Below are 19,340 nucleotides of genomic sequence, written 5' to 3'. Positions count from 1 at the left end.
AAGGACGTTATTCCACTGCACAGCTTGGTGTCATCTGCAAAGACTGAAATGGTATTTTTAATCCCAGACCCTATATTGTTTATATGTATATTAAAAAGTAGTGGTATGCCGAAATGAAAATTCTGGTACCGAAACCGAAAATTCAACATGCACTTGGCCGAAAACCAAAATGCGCAGTTTTTTTGGGAAACAAAATACACTTTGATTTAAAAAAAAAAAAAAATACCCCATTTTTTCTACAATATGAAAGAGGATGTTACAGTGAATAAATAGATACCCAACATGTCATGCTTTAAAATTGTGCATGCTCGTGGAATGGCGTGAAACTGCGGTACTTAAAAATCTCCATGGGTGATGCTTTAAAAATTCTACAGGTTAGCATTGTAAAGTTACACAGGCGGTCTAGAGAATTAGTGCTCTTGCTCCGACGTTCGTGGCGATACCGCATGTGTGTGGTTTGAACACCATTTACATATGTGGGCATGGCCTAAGTATGCGTTTTTTTTTCACTGTCCCTTTAAAAAAAAATTTAATCACTTTTATTCTTATCACAAGAAATGCATTCATCCCTTGTGATAGAAATAATTAGTGACAGGTCCTCTTTATGGAGAGATATGAGGTCAATAAGACCCCACATCTCTCCTCTGCAATGTACTGCATTGGATAAAAAAAAAGCATTGATCTAGTGCTTTAAAAAAAAAAATATATATATATAATGGCCGGAACCAGAAGTGACATCGCTCTGGTCCTCCAAGGGCATAGAGATGAGTGGAGGCCATCTTTCCTTCACTAATCTCTATGCCCAGCGCCGGGATCGTTCGATGGTTTCTCAATTAAGGATGAGAACTACCGAGCGGCGGCGAGGGGTGACGGCAGATGGCAGCGAGGGGTGGGATTTTTTCGGCACCTGTATCGGTGCTTTTTTTCATATCAGCCGACAGCAGAAAGGGGTGTTTTCTGCCAAGACTTTCGGCCACCGAAATTTTGGTACATCCCTAATAAAAAGTATGGGATATGTGTCTGATTAATGAGAACCAGAATGAAAATAGTACAACCATGCTCCTCTGTACCAAAGGGGCTATATGCTCTGTGGGTCAAATGGTCTGAGGGTCAGTATTCAGGGCTTTACTTCATATTTCAGACCATTTTCCCTCCTTACTGTGTATTAGCAATCTTGGTCATTAAAGACCATTGCAGAGGGCATCACCTAAGAGGGCGTCACCTAAAGGACAACCATACAACTGTCCTTTAATCAATTGTCCCCACCCTCCTATGTGTCACTCATCTGGACAAATACTTACCCTTCGTCTTCATCTAGCACAGGTCCACCTACATTTAGGGCCAATTCACAATGACTTGTGCTAAAATGTATGGAAAATGGATGTACATTTCCATCCAGTTTAGTCACGCACTGATTTCCATTGACATACATTGCTGCATTGCATGCTGCATTTTAGCACAACGCAGTGTTATGATGTTAATAGGACACATTGGAAATGAATGTGACTTTGATTAATGAGAACCAGAATGAAAAAAGTACAGCCATGCTCCTCTCTTTTACAGGGGCTATGCTTTGCGGGTCAATATTATTATACAGTATTTATATAGCGCCAAAAAGTTTGCTCAGCGCTGTACAATATAGTGGGGGACAGTACATGAGACAATACAGTAACAAACAATACATGAGGGGTTCGAGGGCCCTGCTCTTTCGAGCTTACTATTCAGATCTTTCCTTCCTATTTCAGACCATTTTCCCTCCTTACTGTGTATTAGCAATCTTGGTCATTAAAGACCATTGCATCATGCCAGTCTCTCAGTCCATATTAGCCCATCTCAGCTCTCGGTCAGTAATCGTAGGACATTACAAAACCTTCTAATAATAAAGTGCTTGTGAGCCACTAGGATTACCTGTGATTAAAATATAACTTTTTATATTACTATGATTCAATGGAACTGATACACACACTCATATAAATGTGTAATATGAAAAATTATTAAAGTGCAATTATGCCGCGCTCCTAAAAAACTACTAAATGTGCTTAGAAAGTTATATTTACCCGAATTTGTGTTATAACTCAACCAGACATAAATCAATCAAAGTAAATGAAATATATATGAAAATATAAATATATGAAAAATATATAATCAATTCATATAGTGATAGTCCCAAAAATCAATTCATAAATTCCAACAAAGTGCTTTTCTTGAACAAAAAAAGCACTTTGTTGGAATTTATGAATTGACTTTAGGACTATCACTATATGAATTGATTATATATTTTTTTATATATATTTTTTCATATATATTTCATTTACTTCGATTGATTTATGTCTGGTTGAGTTATAGCACAAATTTTAGGTATTTATAATTTTCTAAGCACATTTAGTAGTTTTTTTAGGAGCGCTGCATAATTGCACTTTAATAATTACAAAACCTTCTGTCTATATTCACTGCCAATATGATCTAGACTGTCTTGCTGATATTTCTCTAAAACCAGTTTGTTACCAGCCATAGTTCATGTGACTCTGGCACCAGGAGCACCCAGAATGTCTGACTGCACAGTTTAAAAGGTGATTTTCAAGTGTTTAATAATTGGACTGTGTATGAAGTGTAGGGTGCAGGAATAGTACCCCAGCAGAGGACACATAAAGGGCATGGAAGAATCTATCTTTGAAATCAATCTTTGATGAATGGTAAATTGAGAGGCCTAAGCTGCATATCTAGCAGCCTATTCACATTCACGCATATCATGAAACTGAAGGAACCACTGATTTATTGGCCCCCATGAGGAGGTACAGTCTAAACATAAAAATGACATCATAGTATCAGACTTAGAAACTAAAATGAAGCTATGCTCTGCCCTGCAGAGAAAAGCTACTAGTTCACTTAACTTCTGCCTCCCCAGCTGCTCACCCTCTCTTTGGTCCCTCTATTCAGCCAATGGGAGAGAAGAGAAATACTCAAGGTATGGTGAGCATGCGACTCACTCTCACTCCTCCCACATGTCCATGCTGGTGCTTGGTGATTGGCCCAGTGCTTTGAGGCAGGGAGAGAGCACTCAGCACTATGTAAGCTCAATATGTCAGTTTAGGACTCAGGGTTGGTTCACACCATAAAACCACAGTCCGGATGCGTTTCTGTATGTGCGTTTTTGAAGCATTCCATTATGTTTTTGAAGTGTTCTGGTTCATTTTTTCCCCCTCTCTTTTTCTTCAACTTAAAGTGTTACTAAACCCACAACAGTAAAATCAGTCTGTATATGCAGTAAAACATGCTTGTTACTGTATACTCACTGTGGAACCTAAGGGGTTAATCCTCTGCATTGTCTAAAAATGCGGTTTGATCATGACTCCTCTGATATTCCCCTTCTTCCAGTGTTCCCTTCTTATCTCCTGATAAAACATATCGTGTGGAGACACTCTGCACATGCTCAGTTTGGTGTGTATTGCTAGGGAGTTTTTTTGTATTCTTCGTGGAGTGCATGTGATCTGCACAGGGCCAATGAGCACTGCCCAGACAGAGGTCAGGGGTTCTACATCCTCCTAGAGCAGAATGAAAACTCCTCCTACAAGCTTTAACCAGTGCTCTGCTGGACACTGATAAAAGTCACAAGAATGCTCTACCTGCTCATGAGAAAAGGTATGTAACAGTTTTTATATTTACGTTGGGAGACCAAATATAGTGAATGCAGGGTCATGGGTTTGAACTATGCCATTGGAAACCATGTAGCCTACTATCAGTGCGTTTTTGATGCAGAGAAAAAAATGCACTGGACTGCATTTGGTGTGAACTGGCCCTTACACAGAGCTTCCTCTTTTCATTCTCGGCGGCCAAGTGGTATGAGGGAAAGAGAAACGATTGTATGTAACTGAAGAGGGCATCACCTAAAGGACAATCATACAATTGTCCTTTTACTCAATTGTCCCCACCCTCCTGAGTGCCCCCATCTGTACAAATACTTACCCTTCTCCTTCACCTAGCACAGGTCCACCTACATTTAGGGTCCATTCACACTGACTTGAGCTAAAATCTATGGAAAATGGATGTACATTTCCATCTATTTTAGTTGCACACATACGTCTGTTGACATACATTTTAACATCCACTGACATACATTTTGACTTCAGTTGATGTGCATTTTAGTACACGGTAAAGCGCTCTGCATTTTCACAGGATATCCTGTGCAATGCATTGACATGTGCTGACATCCATTGCATTGCTCTAAAATTCATACATGTTGCATTTTAGCGAAAAACAGGTCAACGCAGTGCTATAGTGTGACTAGGACACATTGGAAATTAATGTTTTCAGATGTCCTTCTGTTGATCTGCAATTTACAGCTGCACTAAAATGCTGATCAACGCACCGGTGTGAATTAGCCATTAATACTAAATATAAATGTATAATTCAAAATGTTTTGTTAAAGCTCAGGCATAAGGCCGCAAGTTGGCCATCACGGATGAGCACCCAAAACCTTTGTAAAAACCTACCTGGGACCCACAGTTGCTGTATATAGCTGCCCATTGACAGCAATTACATGGTGACTTTATGGTGATATGCATATGCCCCTTGTGCTGTCAGTTTGCATTTGGGCTTATGTCTGTGGTCATACTTTACTCAAGTGTCAACGCATACCTGTGTATAGCTGCAACTTCTAATTGATGTCAGGCAGCATCTGTAGGACCTAGAAATTCTTTATGGAGGTTTCTGTATGGCCCCATTGCAGCCGATGCATGAGACCCCTTAAAGCGGAACTACACTGCATCTGAACACCACAAACCAAAAACGCTATTTAATTCATTTTTATTATTCAAAGCAAACTATCCATCCATCAATTTCTCCATGCTTTATTTTGCTGGAGAAATCACTTTGATAAACACCCCAGGGCATTTCTGGCCACATCCATCTTGAGTAAGGGCAGATGATTCATGTGGCATTTACTTCCCGGAATGCATCTGTCCATAGCTCTGTCTTCCAGGCAGGAGGGTATGCTTAGCTGAGAAAGCACTTTCTTCCCTCCAGAAGACCCCTGGAATGTATGACAATTTGCCTAGGAAGTAACTAAATAAATGTAAAAAAAAAAAAGGGGTAAAAACAAGTGAATATTATATACCTTCCTATCTATTTACTAATGCCAGCAACATAAGGATTAAAATAGTGTGGATTCAGAGAGTAGAGTTCCACTTTAAAGAATACATTCTGTGGCATAATTTTAAGATTCTGTGTCATACTGTATCTTTAAATACTTTTCCCACAGACAGGCACTGAGCAGCTGAACTCTCAGCATTTTCAAATGAATTCACATAGGCTCACCTGCTGTTAGTCCTGTAAGCATGTTTTTTGTAAGCTCATGAGCACTGCAACATACCTGATCAGCTCCTCGAAACCGCAAAGAACAAGAGCTGCTTGTCCTTTACCAGCCAGAACTCTGATGTACAGGTGATTATAAGAGGTGGGTACCAAGGCAAATACAGATACTCTGTTTTCATTTAGAAAAAAAGATATACATGGGTGCCTGGGGCTGTAAAAGTAATTTGTATTTCCCTTCTTGGGAGCCACAGTTGCTGCATGCAGATGACCACAGAAAGCAATGGTTGTAGGTGGGTACTTGGGTAAACAAATACCTGTGTACTGACATACAATCCTGAATGAGTATATCTAAAGCCTGATTTTTTTTTTGGGATAATGTAGGGAAGAGTTAAAACTCTGGTCAGATTTTTCAGCTGTAGGGATCTGCTCTTCTCTACTGTTAGCTGTTTTAGTAAACATTGTCTCTTATGCTCTGGGATTCTGTAGCTAGTTTTAGCTTAAGGCTCAATAACCGGCATGGGCTAGAGCTAGGTTAGGATTCTGATGGCCACTTCTGGTAGTTTTAGGTCTGGTTGCATGTCAGATTAGAAACTACTAGGGAGGGACTAATGCACAGAGTAGAAAGGCTGACTCTGAGTTTCAGAGCCAAGCCACAGTTCACAGCAGTGAGAAGCTCTGTTCCAGGCTGGTTGGACAACAGTTGAAGGATCTCCCTGTGATCGCTGATCTTGTTCTCAGGTCTGACACAAAGACTGGTACCTCACAATCCACAGGGGTGCCTGTAAATGGACTTTGCTGCAACTTTTATCTGGTGTTATCTCTATCAATAACTATACTTTATATACCTGAGTATATGTGCACAATTACACTCCTATCGGCCCCTTTGCTGATAATACCTGTTTGTACATTGGATGTGTGTACTTTTATTAATCTTTTCTAATATAAAGCTTGGGTTATTTCTATACTGGTGTGCATCTATATGCTTGTAGTCAATGTTATAAGCTGGTTGCAGTAGTTCTTTTGTTCACAGTTACTTTGATTATTGATTAATTTCTCAGGAAGGGAATCCCCTCTGTTCAAAGAGGACCTGTCCTGAGTGGAGGCACTGACAACTTTCTTATCAAACCCATCTTTTCACTTTGTGAAGGTTCTGATTCTCTTAGAATCTTAGTTCTTCTATGGTCCTACAGATGAGCTGTGAAGCACCCTCAAGCTATACTCGCGGCAAAGAGACTTTGATTGTTCACCTGGAGCGGCACTAATCTTGTTCTGGTTTTCTTATTTACCTACAGGTTTAGCACAATATCATGTTTGGGAAGGGCCATTTCTCATAACCCTCAAAAGAGGGCTACACTGCATTCAGTGTCCCAATGAGAATATTCTCCTTCATTTCCTGTGCTGTAGACACAACAGGAAGTGAGAGTAAATCTTTCCAAAGTGAGGCAAATCCATTCTTTGATAGTTGTCATCACAAGTGTCTGGATTAGAAGATGTCCCCTTTAACCCCTGTTCTAATGAAAACTCAAAATGGTGGATTTGCCATTACATTCTGTTCCAGTGACAATGACCCCAGGATAAACGGTGAATCTCCCCAGTGGGAATACATACAGCAACAAAAACCTAACCGGGGTTCTAACCCTTCCCTGCTCCATGTGACACTAAAAATAAATTGGCATTAGGTATACGGCAGATCTACATTTACTTTTGTCTTTTATATCTGGCTGGAGTCAGTTTTATCCACATAAAGGTAAAACTGAACTCCGAGATTTTTCCTGGTGATATGAACTGTAATAATTGTCTCCATTACTGGACAGCACACATGGCTCAATTCACTAACCTACATTGATCTTTATTTGTTATCATGAACATAATTTGTAGCAATGACACCAAACAGAGCTAAACATAGCAATCAACAGCCTGAAAATAACAACTAACATAGATAATAACATATGTTATAGCTTAGTGAATTACGGGTCCTAGTGCCATTTGTCAGCTTTGCTGGTGTAGGGGGACAGGAACCATTAAGGGGGACATTTGCATTTGGCACAATTAACTGTAGCAAAGATGAAGAGTAGATGCCCAGCCAAATACACACTGTGTCCGCAATGTCCTGTCACTCAGCACCTCGCTGGGATTAGCACTGCAGCCAGCCTCCCACACTGTCTTGTTTGACCCTGCTCTGCTTGTATTACTCGCAGCATATTGCTATTAATTTGATACTATACACTTGTAAGTCACTGGAGAAAATAAACAAAAATACATAGCTTAATCCTGTGTTTGTGAAGAACATATTTTATATCAACAAGTGAAAGGCCTTGAACAGGGGCAGACTGACAACTCATGGGGATCATGGGGCCCCTGTGTCCTTGCCCAAACTCAAAAAAAGCCTATGAAAAGGGTACCAGGGGCATCTCGTGGGGCCCCCTACTGACCCCGGGCCCTCGAGTTTCCAAATGGTCAGTCCGCCCCTGGCCTTGAAACATCTGGTACATGTCTTTTTTGTCTACTACGTCCTCACTTCTCCTACATTCAACCTCTGCACTGGTAAAAACATACTGCATAGGTGATATACATACAGTATGATGAAATAATAGAGATAAATGCAACAGGGTCACTAGAATTTTTCTTGCTTGTAGTCTCCAAACCCCAAATCATAAAATGTAATATGCAGTATACAGTCAGGTCCATAAATATTGGGACATCAACACAATTCTAACATTTTTGGCTCTATACACCACCACAATGGATTTGAAATTAAACGAACAAGATGTGCTTTAACTGCAGACTGTCAGCTTTAATTTGAGGGTATTTACATCCAAATCAGGTGAACGGTGTAGGAATTACAACAGTTTGCATATGTGCCTCCCACTTGTTAAGGGACCAAAAGTAATGGGACAGAATAACAATCATAAATCAAACTTTCACTTTTTAATACTTGGTTGCAAATCCTTTGCAGTCAATTACAGCCTGAAGTCTGGAACATATAGACATCACCAGACGCTAGGTTTCATCCCTGGTGATGCTCTGCCAGGCCTCTACTGCAACTGTCTTCAGTTCCTGCTTGTTCTTGGGACATTTTCCCTTCAGTTTTGTCTTCAGCAAGTGAAATGCCGCTCAATCGGATTCAGGTCAGGTGATTGACTTGGCCATTGCATCACATTCCACTTCTTTCCCTTAAAAAACTCTTTGGTTGCTTTTGCAGTATGCTTTGGGTCATTCTCCATCTGCACTGTGAAGCGGTGTCCAATGAGTTCTGAAGCATTTGGCTGAATATGAGCAGATAATATTGCCCGAAACACTTCAGAATTCATCCTGCTGCTTTTGTCAGCAGTCACATCATCAATAAATACAAGAGAACCAGTTCCATTGGCAGCCATACATGCCCACGCCATGACACTACCACCACCATGCTTCACTGATGAGGTGGTATGCTTAGGATCATGAGCAGTTCCTTTCCTTCTCCATACTCTTCTCTTCCCATCACTCTGGTACAAGTTGATCTCGGTCTCATCTGTCCATAGGATGTTGTTCCAGAACTGTGAAGGCTTTTTTAGATGTCGTTTGGCAAACTCTAATCTGGCCTTCCTGTTTTTGAGGCTCACCAATGGTTTACATCTTGTGGTGAACCCTCTGTATTCACTCTGGTGAAGTCTTCTCTTGATTGTTGACTTTGACACACATACACCCACCTCCTGGAGAGTGTTCTTGATCTGGCCAACTGTAGTGAAGGGTGTTTTCTTCACCAGGGAAAGAATTCTTCGGTCATCCACCACAGTTGTTTTCCATGGTCTTCCGGGTCTTTTGGTGTTGCTGAGCTCACCGGTGCGTTCCTTCTTTTTAAGAATGTTCCAAACAGTTGTTTTGGTCACGCCTAATGTTTTTGCTATCTCTCTGATGGGTTTGTTTTGTTTTTTCAGCCTATTGCTGGCTTGCTTCACTGATAGTGACAGCTCTTTGGATCTCATCTTGAGAGTTGACAGCAACAGATTCCAAATGCAAATAGCACACTTGAAATGAACTCTGGATCTTTTATCTGCTCATTGTAATTGGGATAATGAGGGAATAACACACACCTGGCCATGGAACAGCTGAGAAGCCAATTGTCCCATTACTTTTGGTCCCTTAACAAGTGGGAGGCACATATGCAAACTGTTGTAATTCCTACACCGTTCACCTGATTTGGATGTAAATACCCTCAAATTAAAGCTGACAGTCTGCAGTTAAAGAACATCTTGCTTGTTTCATTTCAAATCCATTGTGGTGGTGTATAGAGACAAAAATGTTAGAATTGTGTCGAAGTCCCAATATTTATGGACCTGACTGTAGCAACTTACCATTCCTTAGATGTAGCTGCATTCATTTTTTTTAGGCTTTTTTAATTTTATTTTTACCTGCTCATCTTGTCAGTAAGGCTAGGTGCACATCTGTGCAGGTGGTGCCTCTGCGAATCCGCATAAAGATCTGTGCAGCCGCACCACACGCACAGTAGAATACTAACCCGCGGGCGGTTGCCATTAGTTCTAATGGCACGCCGCCTGCACTGGAAAACGCAACTGTACTGGGAACCGAGGTTCCTGCGCGGGCTGCGTTTTCGAAAGAAGTGCAGGGACTTTTTCCCTGCGTGTCACGGGTATGGGAGTCTATTTAAGTGAATAGGTTCTCATGCCCGTGCAAAACGCGGCCCTCACGGTCGCATATATTTGAACCGGGGCTAAGGGCTCATTCACACTATGTGCAGTGACTGGCTTTTTTCTGCACTTGATCAATGCCAGTCACCGCAAAGGCACATAGAAAACAATTGATTTCTATGTGCCCTGTTCACACAGGCTGCATTTTACCGTAATGCACCAGAGCTCACCTGAAATCACTGTCCATGTTAGGAATGAATGAAAGTGTAACTTTGACATTTCAATAAAAGGTAAAAAAAAAAGAAAAGAAAGAGTGCTTGGAATAGTAACAAGTTGTTGCAAAGTACCACCCACCACAGCAGGCACACAAGGGATATTAGCACACGCATTAAACTTGATCATTTTAGAAAGTGGCAAGTGTGAATGGGCCCTAAGTGTGTTATTTTTCAATTTCCTTTAACTAACCAGACTTTATTGTCATCGCAAAATACAAGGGGGCAGTCTTTATGCCTGGAGGAAAACCGATATCACCTCCACATACGAAAAGGCTTCTTCACTCCCTCAAGAACGAATTTTGGTCAGCTCAGTAGATTTGGTCTGGATGCATTCCCAAATGCACAAAATATAACTGGATATAACATTTCTAGGTAACACCAGAGATTGTTGATCCATGGAATATCAGATTGCCTTATAGGAGATGAGGATTTTTTTTTCCTTTGCTGGAGCAAATTGGATCATGCTTCCTATAGGGTTGGATCAGCTGTGGGTATAGGTGTATGGAGGTTTTCTGTTTTTTTTACTGTGTATTTTTTTTTCTATTGGTTGAATTAGATGAACATGTTTTTTTCAACCTGACTATGTAACTAAAGTGCTCAAAAAAATTAAAGGAACACATATGGACTTGGTAATGTGTTAGGAATGTAAAGATGCCCCATCGTTTGATGGAAATGAAACCTCAAGAGGGCTGAATTCAAAGACACCCCGAAAATCAAAGTGAAAAAAATATGCAGCAGGCTAGTCCATTTTGCTGAAATTTGATTGCAGTTTGTATAGCCCTCACATGCTTGTATGCATGCCTGACAATGTCGGGGCATGCTCCTAATGAGACAACGGATGGTGTCCTGGGGTATTTCTTCCCAGATCTCGACCAGGACATCACTGAGCTCCTGGACAGTCTGATGTGAAACCTGGCATCGTTGGATGGAATGAAACATGATATCCCAGAAGTGTTTTATTGGATTTAGGTCAGGCGAGCGTGGGGACTATTCAATGGTATCAATTCCTTCTTCCTCCAGGAACTGCCTGCATACTCATGCCACATGAGGCTGAGCATTGTCATGCACCTGAAGGAATCCAGGACCCACTGCACCAGCGTAGGGCCTGACAATGGGTCCAAGGATTTCATCCCGATACCTAATGGCAGTCAGGGTGCCATTGTCTAGCCCAGGGGTGGGCAAACCTTTTGACTTGAGAGCCGCAATGGGTTCATATATTGGACCCAGGGGCCGGACCAAGAGTAGATGAATGATGTGTATGTGTCATCCATAGTAAGTATAGTAATATTCCCCCATAGTAAGCATAGTAATTAATCCCCCATATAGTAATTCATCCCCCATAGTAATTCATCCCCCATATAGTAATTCATCCCCCATATAGTAATTCCCCCCATATAGTAATTCATCCCCCATATAGTAATTAATCCCCCATATAGTAATTCATCCCCCATAGTAATTCATCCCCCATATAGTAATTCATCCCCCCTACAGTAATTCATCCCCCATATAGTAATTCACCCCCCCATATAGTAATTCCTCCCCCATAGTAATTCATCCCCCATATAGTAATTCATCCCCCATAGTAATTTATCCCCCCTATAGTAATTCATCCCCCCTATAGTAATTCATCCCCCCTATAGTAATTCATTCCCCATATTAATTCATCCCCCATATTAAGTCCCCAAGTCCCCCCCTGTGTCAATTCACTTACCTTTGCTCCGCGCGTTCCTCTCGCCGTGTCCCGCGCCGTTCCGGTGTAGCATGAAAATCTCTCTCCTATGAGGATCTGTCCCCCTCGACGTATCTGCGCATGTGCCAGTTTCAGGCATTAGCAGCCAATCGGCGATCTCCGGCACATGCGCAGATACGTCGAGGGGGACAGACACCGGTCTTCAGGGCGGACTGTGAGAGGAGCCTAGCTCCGCGGGCCGGATTAAAAGGTCCGCCGGGCCGTATACGGCCCGCGGGTCGTAGTTTGCCCATTGCTGGTCTAGCCTGTAGAGGTCTGTGCGTCCCTCCATGGATATGGCTCCCCAGACCATCACTGACCCACCACCAAAACTGTCATGCTGAACGATGTTACAGGCAGCATAACATTCTCCATGGCTTCTCCAGACCTTTTCACGTCTGTCACATGTGCTCAGGGTGAACCTGCTCTCATCTGTGAAAAGCACAGGGCGCCAGTGGTGGACCTGCCAATTCTGGTGTTCAATGGCAAATGCCAATTGAGCTCTATGGTGTCGGGCAGTGAGCACAGGGCCCACTAGAGGATGTTGGGCCCTCATGCCAAATGCATAACTAATGAAAAAAAGTCAGAAAAGATGAGTAGGGAAAAAAATGTCAGTGGCCTCCACCTGTAAAACCATTCCTGTTTTGGGGGTTATCTACTGTTGCCGTCTAGTGCAACTGTTGTTAATTTAATTACCACCGAAGCAGCTGAAACTGATTAACAAACCCTTCTGCTACTTACCTGACCAGATCAATATCCCAGGAGTTTAATAGATTTAAATCTATACTCTGATAAAAAAAAAAAGTGTTCCTTTAATTTTTTTGAGCAGTGTACATAACTATATAACCAGGGTGTATAGCAAATGTGTCAGAGAGTTGAGATAAATCATTTAACACTAATTTACCGTGATTAGCTGTTATTCATGTTGTGAAAACCTTTATCCTAAAAGGTTAAAAACTGTTTCTGTAACAGATCAGAGTGAGTGCCATTGAAAACAATGGGCTGTGATTTGTCATGTGACTTTATGTATCCAAAGTTGCATGACATGTCACACAAGTGTGAATGAAGCCTAAATCTACTAGTCCATCTAACATCACAGGTTGATGTCTAAGGGTGGCTATGGTGCTCCTCCATAGATATGGTGGAGGAGTGATTGTAGCCAGAATACTGTCAGGATCACCAGGTGAAAATAAAAGGCAAAGGTTTTTAAAGGAAAACTAATGCAGCCACCATATTTAAGGACCTGCAATATATCATATTTTTGCTTCTGAGTTTAGATACGCGTTAAGTGCTTGAATTCTGTTGGATCACAGTATCTTTTTTTACAGAATGCTGCATGTCTGATAAGCAGTATATTCCTTTCCAGAGTCAAATCTGCATTACAGATCTTTCAATGATAAAAAAAAACAAATCTGAATATCATTGTTTGTGTCCATACCCTATCTATACCTAAGAATCACCAATTTTAACTTCTATTCTCATGCAATTAACTCTTCCTAACCTCTTCCTAATTTTAAAACCCATCTATGGGGAAGCATAAACCCTCCACCCATTCATTAACCATTTTCCTTAAAAATTAAACTTTAAAACTTATTTTTTTTACTCACCTAAGTCTGTCATATTGTGACCCACTGCAGCACGTTTTGCAGGACTGAAGGCCAGTGATCCAACCCTGCAGTACATGCCCGCCGCTGACCAGTGCCCTCATCATGAGCCTATGAATACCATGCTGATGGACAACCACTGAACAGTATAATGTCTATATCACCCAGGAAGCAATGTGGGCAACCAAAAAAGGACCATCCCACTTTGCAGTCCATAAGAAAGAAGACTTGGACCAGACATGTAATGTGAACAGCAGAGCAGAGGACAAGGGTCACCGCTGGCAGGGCAGAGGACAGGGATTCACCGCTGAAAGGACAGAAGACAGGGGTCACCACTGGCAAGAGAAAGGACAGGGGTCACAGCTGGCAAGGGAGAGGGCAGGAGTCCCTGTTGGCAGGGCAGAGGACAGGGGTCACCGCTGAAGGAAAAAGGAGAGGGGTCCCCGCTGGCAGGAGAGAGGGCAGGGGTCACTGTTGGTAATTGAGAGGACAGGGGTTACCATTGGCAGGAGAGAGGGCAGTGGTCACCGCTGGAAGAAAAGAGGGCAGTGGTCACCGCTGTAAGAAAAGAGGACAGGGGTCAACGCTGGAAGGAGAGAGGACAGGGGTCAACGCTGGAAAGATAAGAGGGCAAGGATCAACTCTGGCACGGCAGAGGACAGAGGTCACCACTGGCAGTGCAGAGGACAGATGTCACCACTGGTAGGAGAGAGGACAGGGGTCACCGCTGGAAGGCGAGAGGACAGGTGTCACCGCTGGAAGGGTTGAAGACAAGGATCAACTCTGGCAAGGCAGAGGACAGCTGTCACCACTAGAAGGGCAGAGGAGAGGGGACACACCTGACAGTGCAGAGGACAGATGTCACCGCTGAAGGATAGAGCCCAGGGGTCACCACTGGAAGGATAGAAGACAGGGGTCACCACTGAAAGGATAGAGCCCAGGCACCACCTGGAAGGAGAGAGCGCAGGGGTTACCGCTGGAAGGATAGAAGACAGGGGTCACCACTGGAAGGATAGAAGACAGGGGTCACTGCTGGAAGGATAGAGGATGGAGGTCATTGCTGGAAGGAGAGAGGACAGGGGTCACGACTGGAAGGATAGAAGACGGGGGTCACCGCTGGAAGGATAGAGAACAGGGGTCACTGCTGGAAAGAGAGAGGACAGGGGTCACTGCTAGCAGGACACTCAGCATAGCTCCCATCCCTGCATTGTACATGCACAGCCTACGTACAGGCAGCAAGATCTCCTTTGTGGTTCCTTCCCACACAATACAGCTTACACACGGATACAATCTGCACAGTGTCTAGCTGTTAATATGTTGCACTTCTGACCTGTGAAATTCCCTGGTCAGCGTGGCTTCAGTAACCAGCCTACACACTGTGCAGATCGTAGCTGTGTGTAAGGGAATGTGTTGTGTGTGAAGGAACCGAGATCTTGCTGCCTGTGCTAAGGCTGTATATGTACAGTGCAGAGACAGCTGGGTACAGCGTCAGGTGTGAAGGAGGGTTGTGGGTAGGAAACTTTGAGGGAGGCAACTGAAATATTGGGGGGGGGCACAGTCCACCCCAGCACCCCCTAGATCTGGCCATGGCTTCGGGAGGTATGGGGTGACCTACCCCTATAGCAAGGGCATTATCCAACTGTACGGCTACCCTCATGAGGGCCGCTATGTTGTGGGTATCTCCAAGCCTCTCTCACAGCCAGGCAAAAGGTATTTCTTACACCAACTTCGATCCAGAGACAATGACCAGTCCATGATCTTGGTTTTGTTATTCTATTAGGGGAAATCAACTTGGATGGGGAATATGGATTATGGGTTGCCCAATTTGGCTTGAAACAATGGAAGAGAGACACTTCCCTCCTATGTACAAAGGCAGATTTTGGACTGTTATTTTCCTAAAAGCCATCAGTCGTTATGGATCAATAGCAGCTGCCCTTTACGAGCGAGGAACTAGCAGCTCCACAGCCTGCAAGCACTACCAGCCCTCCTGGCTTCTCTGAAGATCTCCTGGGACAAGGATTAATGATTAAGCCCAGTTCTGTCCTTAGCTTGCTATATGTGGCAGTCTTTCCCCTTTTAGATTGCAGAGTGTGTTGCTGTACTCAAACTGTCCTCTTTGCTCCCTGCTGCTCCAGGCCTTGATCCCATTCATGCCTCTCTGCTGAATGTATCCTCCCAAGCCCAGCCTCCCCTCCAGGGGACCCCTCTTAGGTACCGACAGTCTCCTCAGCACGCCATCTTCACCTGACTCCTCTGTCAGCCTCACTCTCCCATATTTATGGGGCAGTCCACCACTCTATCAGGGTCTCCAAACCTGGGACTGGCCAGACTCCCATGAATATGCAGATTAGGCCTCCACCCCTTCTTACTTACCGACTTCTGGAAGGTTCTACGGTCCTCCAGAGGCAGGCGGAGGCAATAGAGCCACAACCTGTTGACTCATTCAGCTGACCTGCAATAATCCGACCTTAATCACGAGACTCGCATAACTACCATGAATCATACAGAATGATTTTGCCTATAATACACTACACTATTCTAGTAGCACACTAGAGGGTGCTACACAACTTTACTCAAAGATGCTCAGTTTGCCTTTATCGACAAGCGCCCCTTACCTGCTTAGGCAGTTTGTTTTTTACTAAAGGTGTTTTTTTTTTTTTTAAAGTAAAGTTGAACTACCCCTTTAATCGACTGAGAGTGAAATACAGGGCAGTACAACAAAAATGTGGGTCTCTTTCCCATATCTCCAACTGTCCCTTATTTAAAAGCAAATTCCTCTGTTCCCCTTACCTTCTTGGTTGTCCCTTGTTTTGATCTGGTATGTAGGCTTCCATAAAAAATGTACCTTTTAACTAGAAGAAGTAATATACTACACTCAGCAATCCCCTCCACCTGAGCGTTTTGAAGTGCATTGTTAGAGGAGCTTTAACACTTGTCACTCAGATTATCCTATTGTGTCCATTTACATCTGAACAATGCACTGTAGATCAACACAAAAAAGTGCAGGAGCTCCTTTGTGGTATGATTGTATGTCTTTGGCTCCAATAGACTTCAACAGCAGAGCTTGAAAAATGCATGGAGCATATATTTTTTTAATTATTTCGCACCTAACAACTATCTTATCTTCCTAGTTACTAGCTTTCCATTGGCTAAAACATCTTAAAAGAAAAAATGCATAGTTTCAAAGATTGCCACAAGCAGAAATAAATCTCTGAACTATTTTGGGCTTAAATTTTCAGTTTATATTTCTGGTTTGTGGAAACAGTATGCATTTTTTCTTTTGAATTGTTTTAAAACTTTTTTTTACTAGAGACTCCAGATGGAGAGTGATGGGCTAGTAAGGCCAATTTTTCAGGCTCTGTGTTTAAAACACTCAGGTTCAAGCCCGAAAATGAAAAGCACAAAAACGACAGAAAATGCCAATGCTCAAGTGTGAATGTAGTCTAAAGCTTACATCAGACCTCTAAATTGAATTGAAAAGCCAATATAATGAAACACGCACTTGTGAGTTTAACCAACCAGTTTTTTCATACTAAAGCAGAGCTCCACCCAAAAGGGGACGTTCCGCTTTAAGGCTTTGTCCCCTGCTCCCCGTTAAGGATTGGCACCTTTGGGGAGTGGGGTGGAGCAGGTACCCGCTCCCACTTCCGGTGCAATCACCTAAGGCGATTGGAAGTGGAATTTGTCCTCCCCCCGCCCTCCCCGTAGTCTTCTGGGACACATGACAAGTTCCAGAATACTATGGGATCATTCACAAAGCGCAGCACTACTCGCGCATTCACAGTGGGTACCCGGCTGTGAAGCCACAAGCTGTCACAGCCAGGTGCCCACACTGAAGATACCGGCTCTGGGGACAGAAGAAGACCGGTGAAACCAGCCGTGGTGAGGACACTGCTGGACCGAGGGACAGGTAAGTGTCTGTATTTTAAAAATCAGCAGCTGCAGTTTTTGGAGCTGCTGACTTTTATTTTTTTTTTAATACAACTGGAACTCCTCTTTAATGCTTCATGGCCCTCTTAAGTTGCGGGCACAACAGGGGTGTGCCCTTTGCCTACATATACAATACTTTGTGCTATAATATTTCCCTTTTTTCCAATCTCACATGCTGGTCGGTATGTCATTCTCAATCAAGAGAATTGGTCCTACTGGAAACATTGTTGTTTTACCTGTGTTAGAAAATACAGCATGACAATGCAGCCAGACATTTACAGAAATGTCTATGTAGTCAGAGAACTGCTGTGTGCCCAAGCACTATCCACTCCCCCATCCCCAACATAGCAAAGAAATAATACTGATTTTCAGGGCACATTTCCACAGATAAAATCTTGTATTTCTGTGGCATTTGTCAGCTTAAAAGTGTATCTCCATGTAATTTACTGGCATTTCATTCCTTTGAGGAATCTTTACAAGCGTTATTAAGAAGAGTGTGGCACATACCAGTCCTGAATATTGACTTGTCACTGGGTAAGCTGCAGCCTGTGTTATTTACGGCCATAACCCAGACACTGTAATATTTATCCGGCTCAAGGTCCTCCAAGATGCAGAAACTTTCTTTCACCGTGACCCTGTATTCCTCCAGCAGCCCTGCAGTGAGAAAATATCCCAAAAGACACTATAAGCTTCATTGCTAGTAATATGGAGTCATACATCATGGGTGACATAACTGCAAACCTGAGACAATATAAAGAACGGTACAGACACAGCCTTGGATGTTACTTCAGTATTAAATTGAATTTATAATGACTTGTGTGGACACAATCAATCTTGCTTTTCTGATCTCTGAATCCTAATCTTATGTTTGGAGGATCCTGGAGGACGGCGTTCCTCCCAACATGGAAATGCAGTAGGCTTGGGGCCCATCATAGCCAGAAAGGTGACTCATGTTCATTGAGTACAACAGAGGTCATGCATTAACGCCATTCATCATGGCAGTAAATGTTAGGGAGCTGCTACAGAGGTGGTCTACTTTTTATTAAGTATAATGGTTGAAGGAGTGTTCAGTGGTGTGGTGTCTAAAATCATGTAGCACAGTGCTCAGGTTCTGGCAGTTGGCACAAGGGGGAACCTATTTTATCATTTACTGTATGTATTTAAAGTAAATCTGTCATGAAGGAATTATGTAGGCTGACATTGCTGACACAGATTTAAAGTATGAGTGTCCTGGGTCGGTAATTCAAAGTGTTGAAGCCAGGTACAGTCAGGAAACTAGTATTTTCATATGGAGTCCAGTAATGGAACCCCCCCTACTTTTCTCAAGGTGTGTACTTTAAGGAAACATAAGGGTCTTGATATTGGGAAGCTATTATTTAATTACAAATCCATTTTAAATTGGCCTTAGAATCAATGATTTGGCATGTAAATATGAAGATACCTAGATCAGCCTTTGGTCCACATAATGATGCAGAATATACATACCTGTGACAAGCAGAAGAAACAAAATGTAATTTAAAAAGGCAGTTTAGGCCTAAAAACAACATGTGAGCATGGGTCCTGTGTATGAAAGTAAAACGATCATTGTCTATGTTGCTCCTCAGCAACCACTCAGGTTCTCCCTTTCTCTTTCTAATCTCCCCCAAGTATCAGGAAAATATAAAGTTGACTGGTTGCTAGGAGGAAACACAAACAGTTCTTTAGATGCTTTCAGACATGAGGCCAAATGGCATTACGTTGTCAAGGCACTAAACTCATGAGCGTTGTTTAAAGTACATATGAACTTTTACTAAAAAGTACACCAACCTGCCACCCTAGACAAGGCCAGTTTTCCATTACTGCAGCCTGTAGGCCCGCAATCTTT

General features: G+C 42.7%; 1 protein-coding gene across 2 annotated transcripts in view; it reads right to left on the bottom strand.

Annotated features, from left to right (window-relative positions):
* CMYA5 (cardiomyopathy associated 5) overlaps positions 1–19,340 on the bottom strand; it is a 110,015-nt gene that overhangs the window by 29,275 nt on the left and 61,400 nt on the right. For both annotated transcript variants that reach the window (XM_089658373.1, XM_089658372.1), the window contains exon 9: positions 17,984–18,130. In XM_089658373.1, coding sequence (XP_089514499.1) covers positions 17,984–18,130 — 147 coding nt within the window. The remainder of the gene's footprint in view (positions 1–17,983; positions 18,131–19,340) is intronic.

This window comes from Staurois parvus, unplaced genomic scaffold (assembly GCF_062004578.1).
Source record: "Staurois parvus isolate SC_StPar_1 unplaced genomic scaffold, SC_StPar_1.0 ptg001065l, whole genome shotgun sequence".
NCBI lineage: Eukaryota > Metazoa > Chordata > Amphibia > Anura > Ranidae > Staurois > Staurois parvus.
This window is presented reverse-complemented; position numbering and strand designations above follow the sequence as displayed.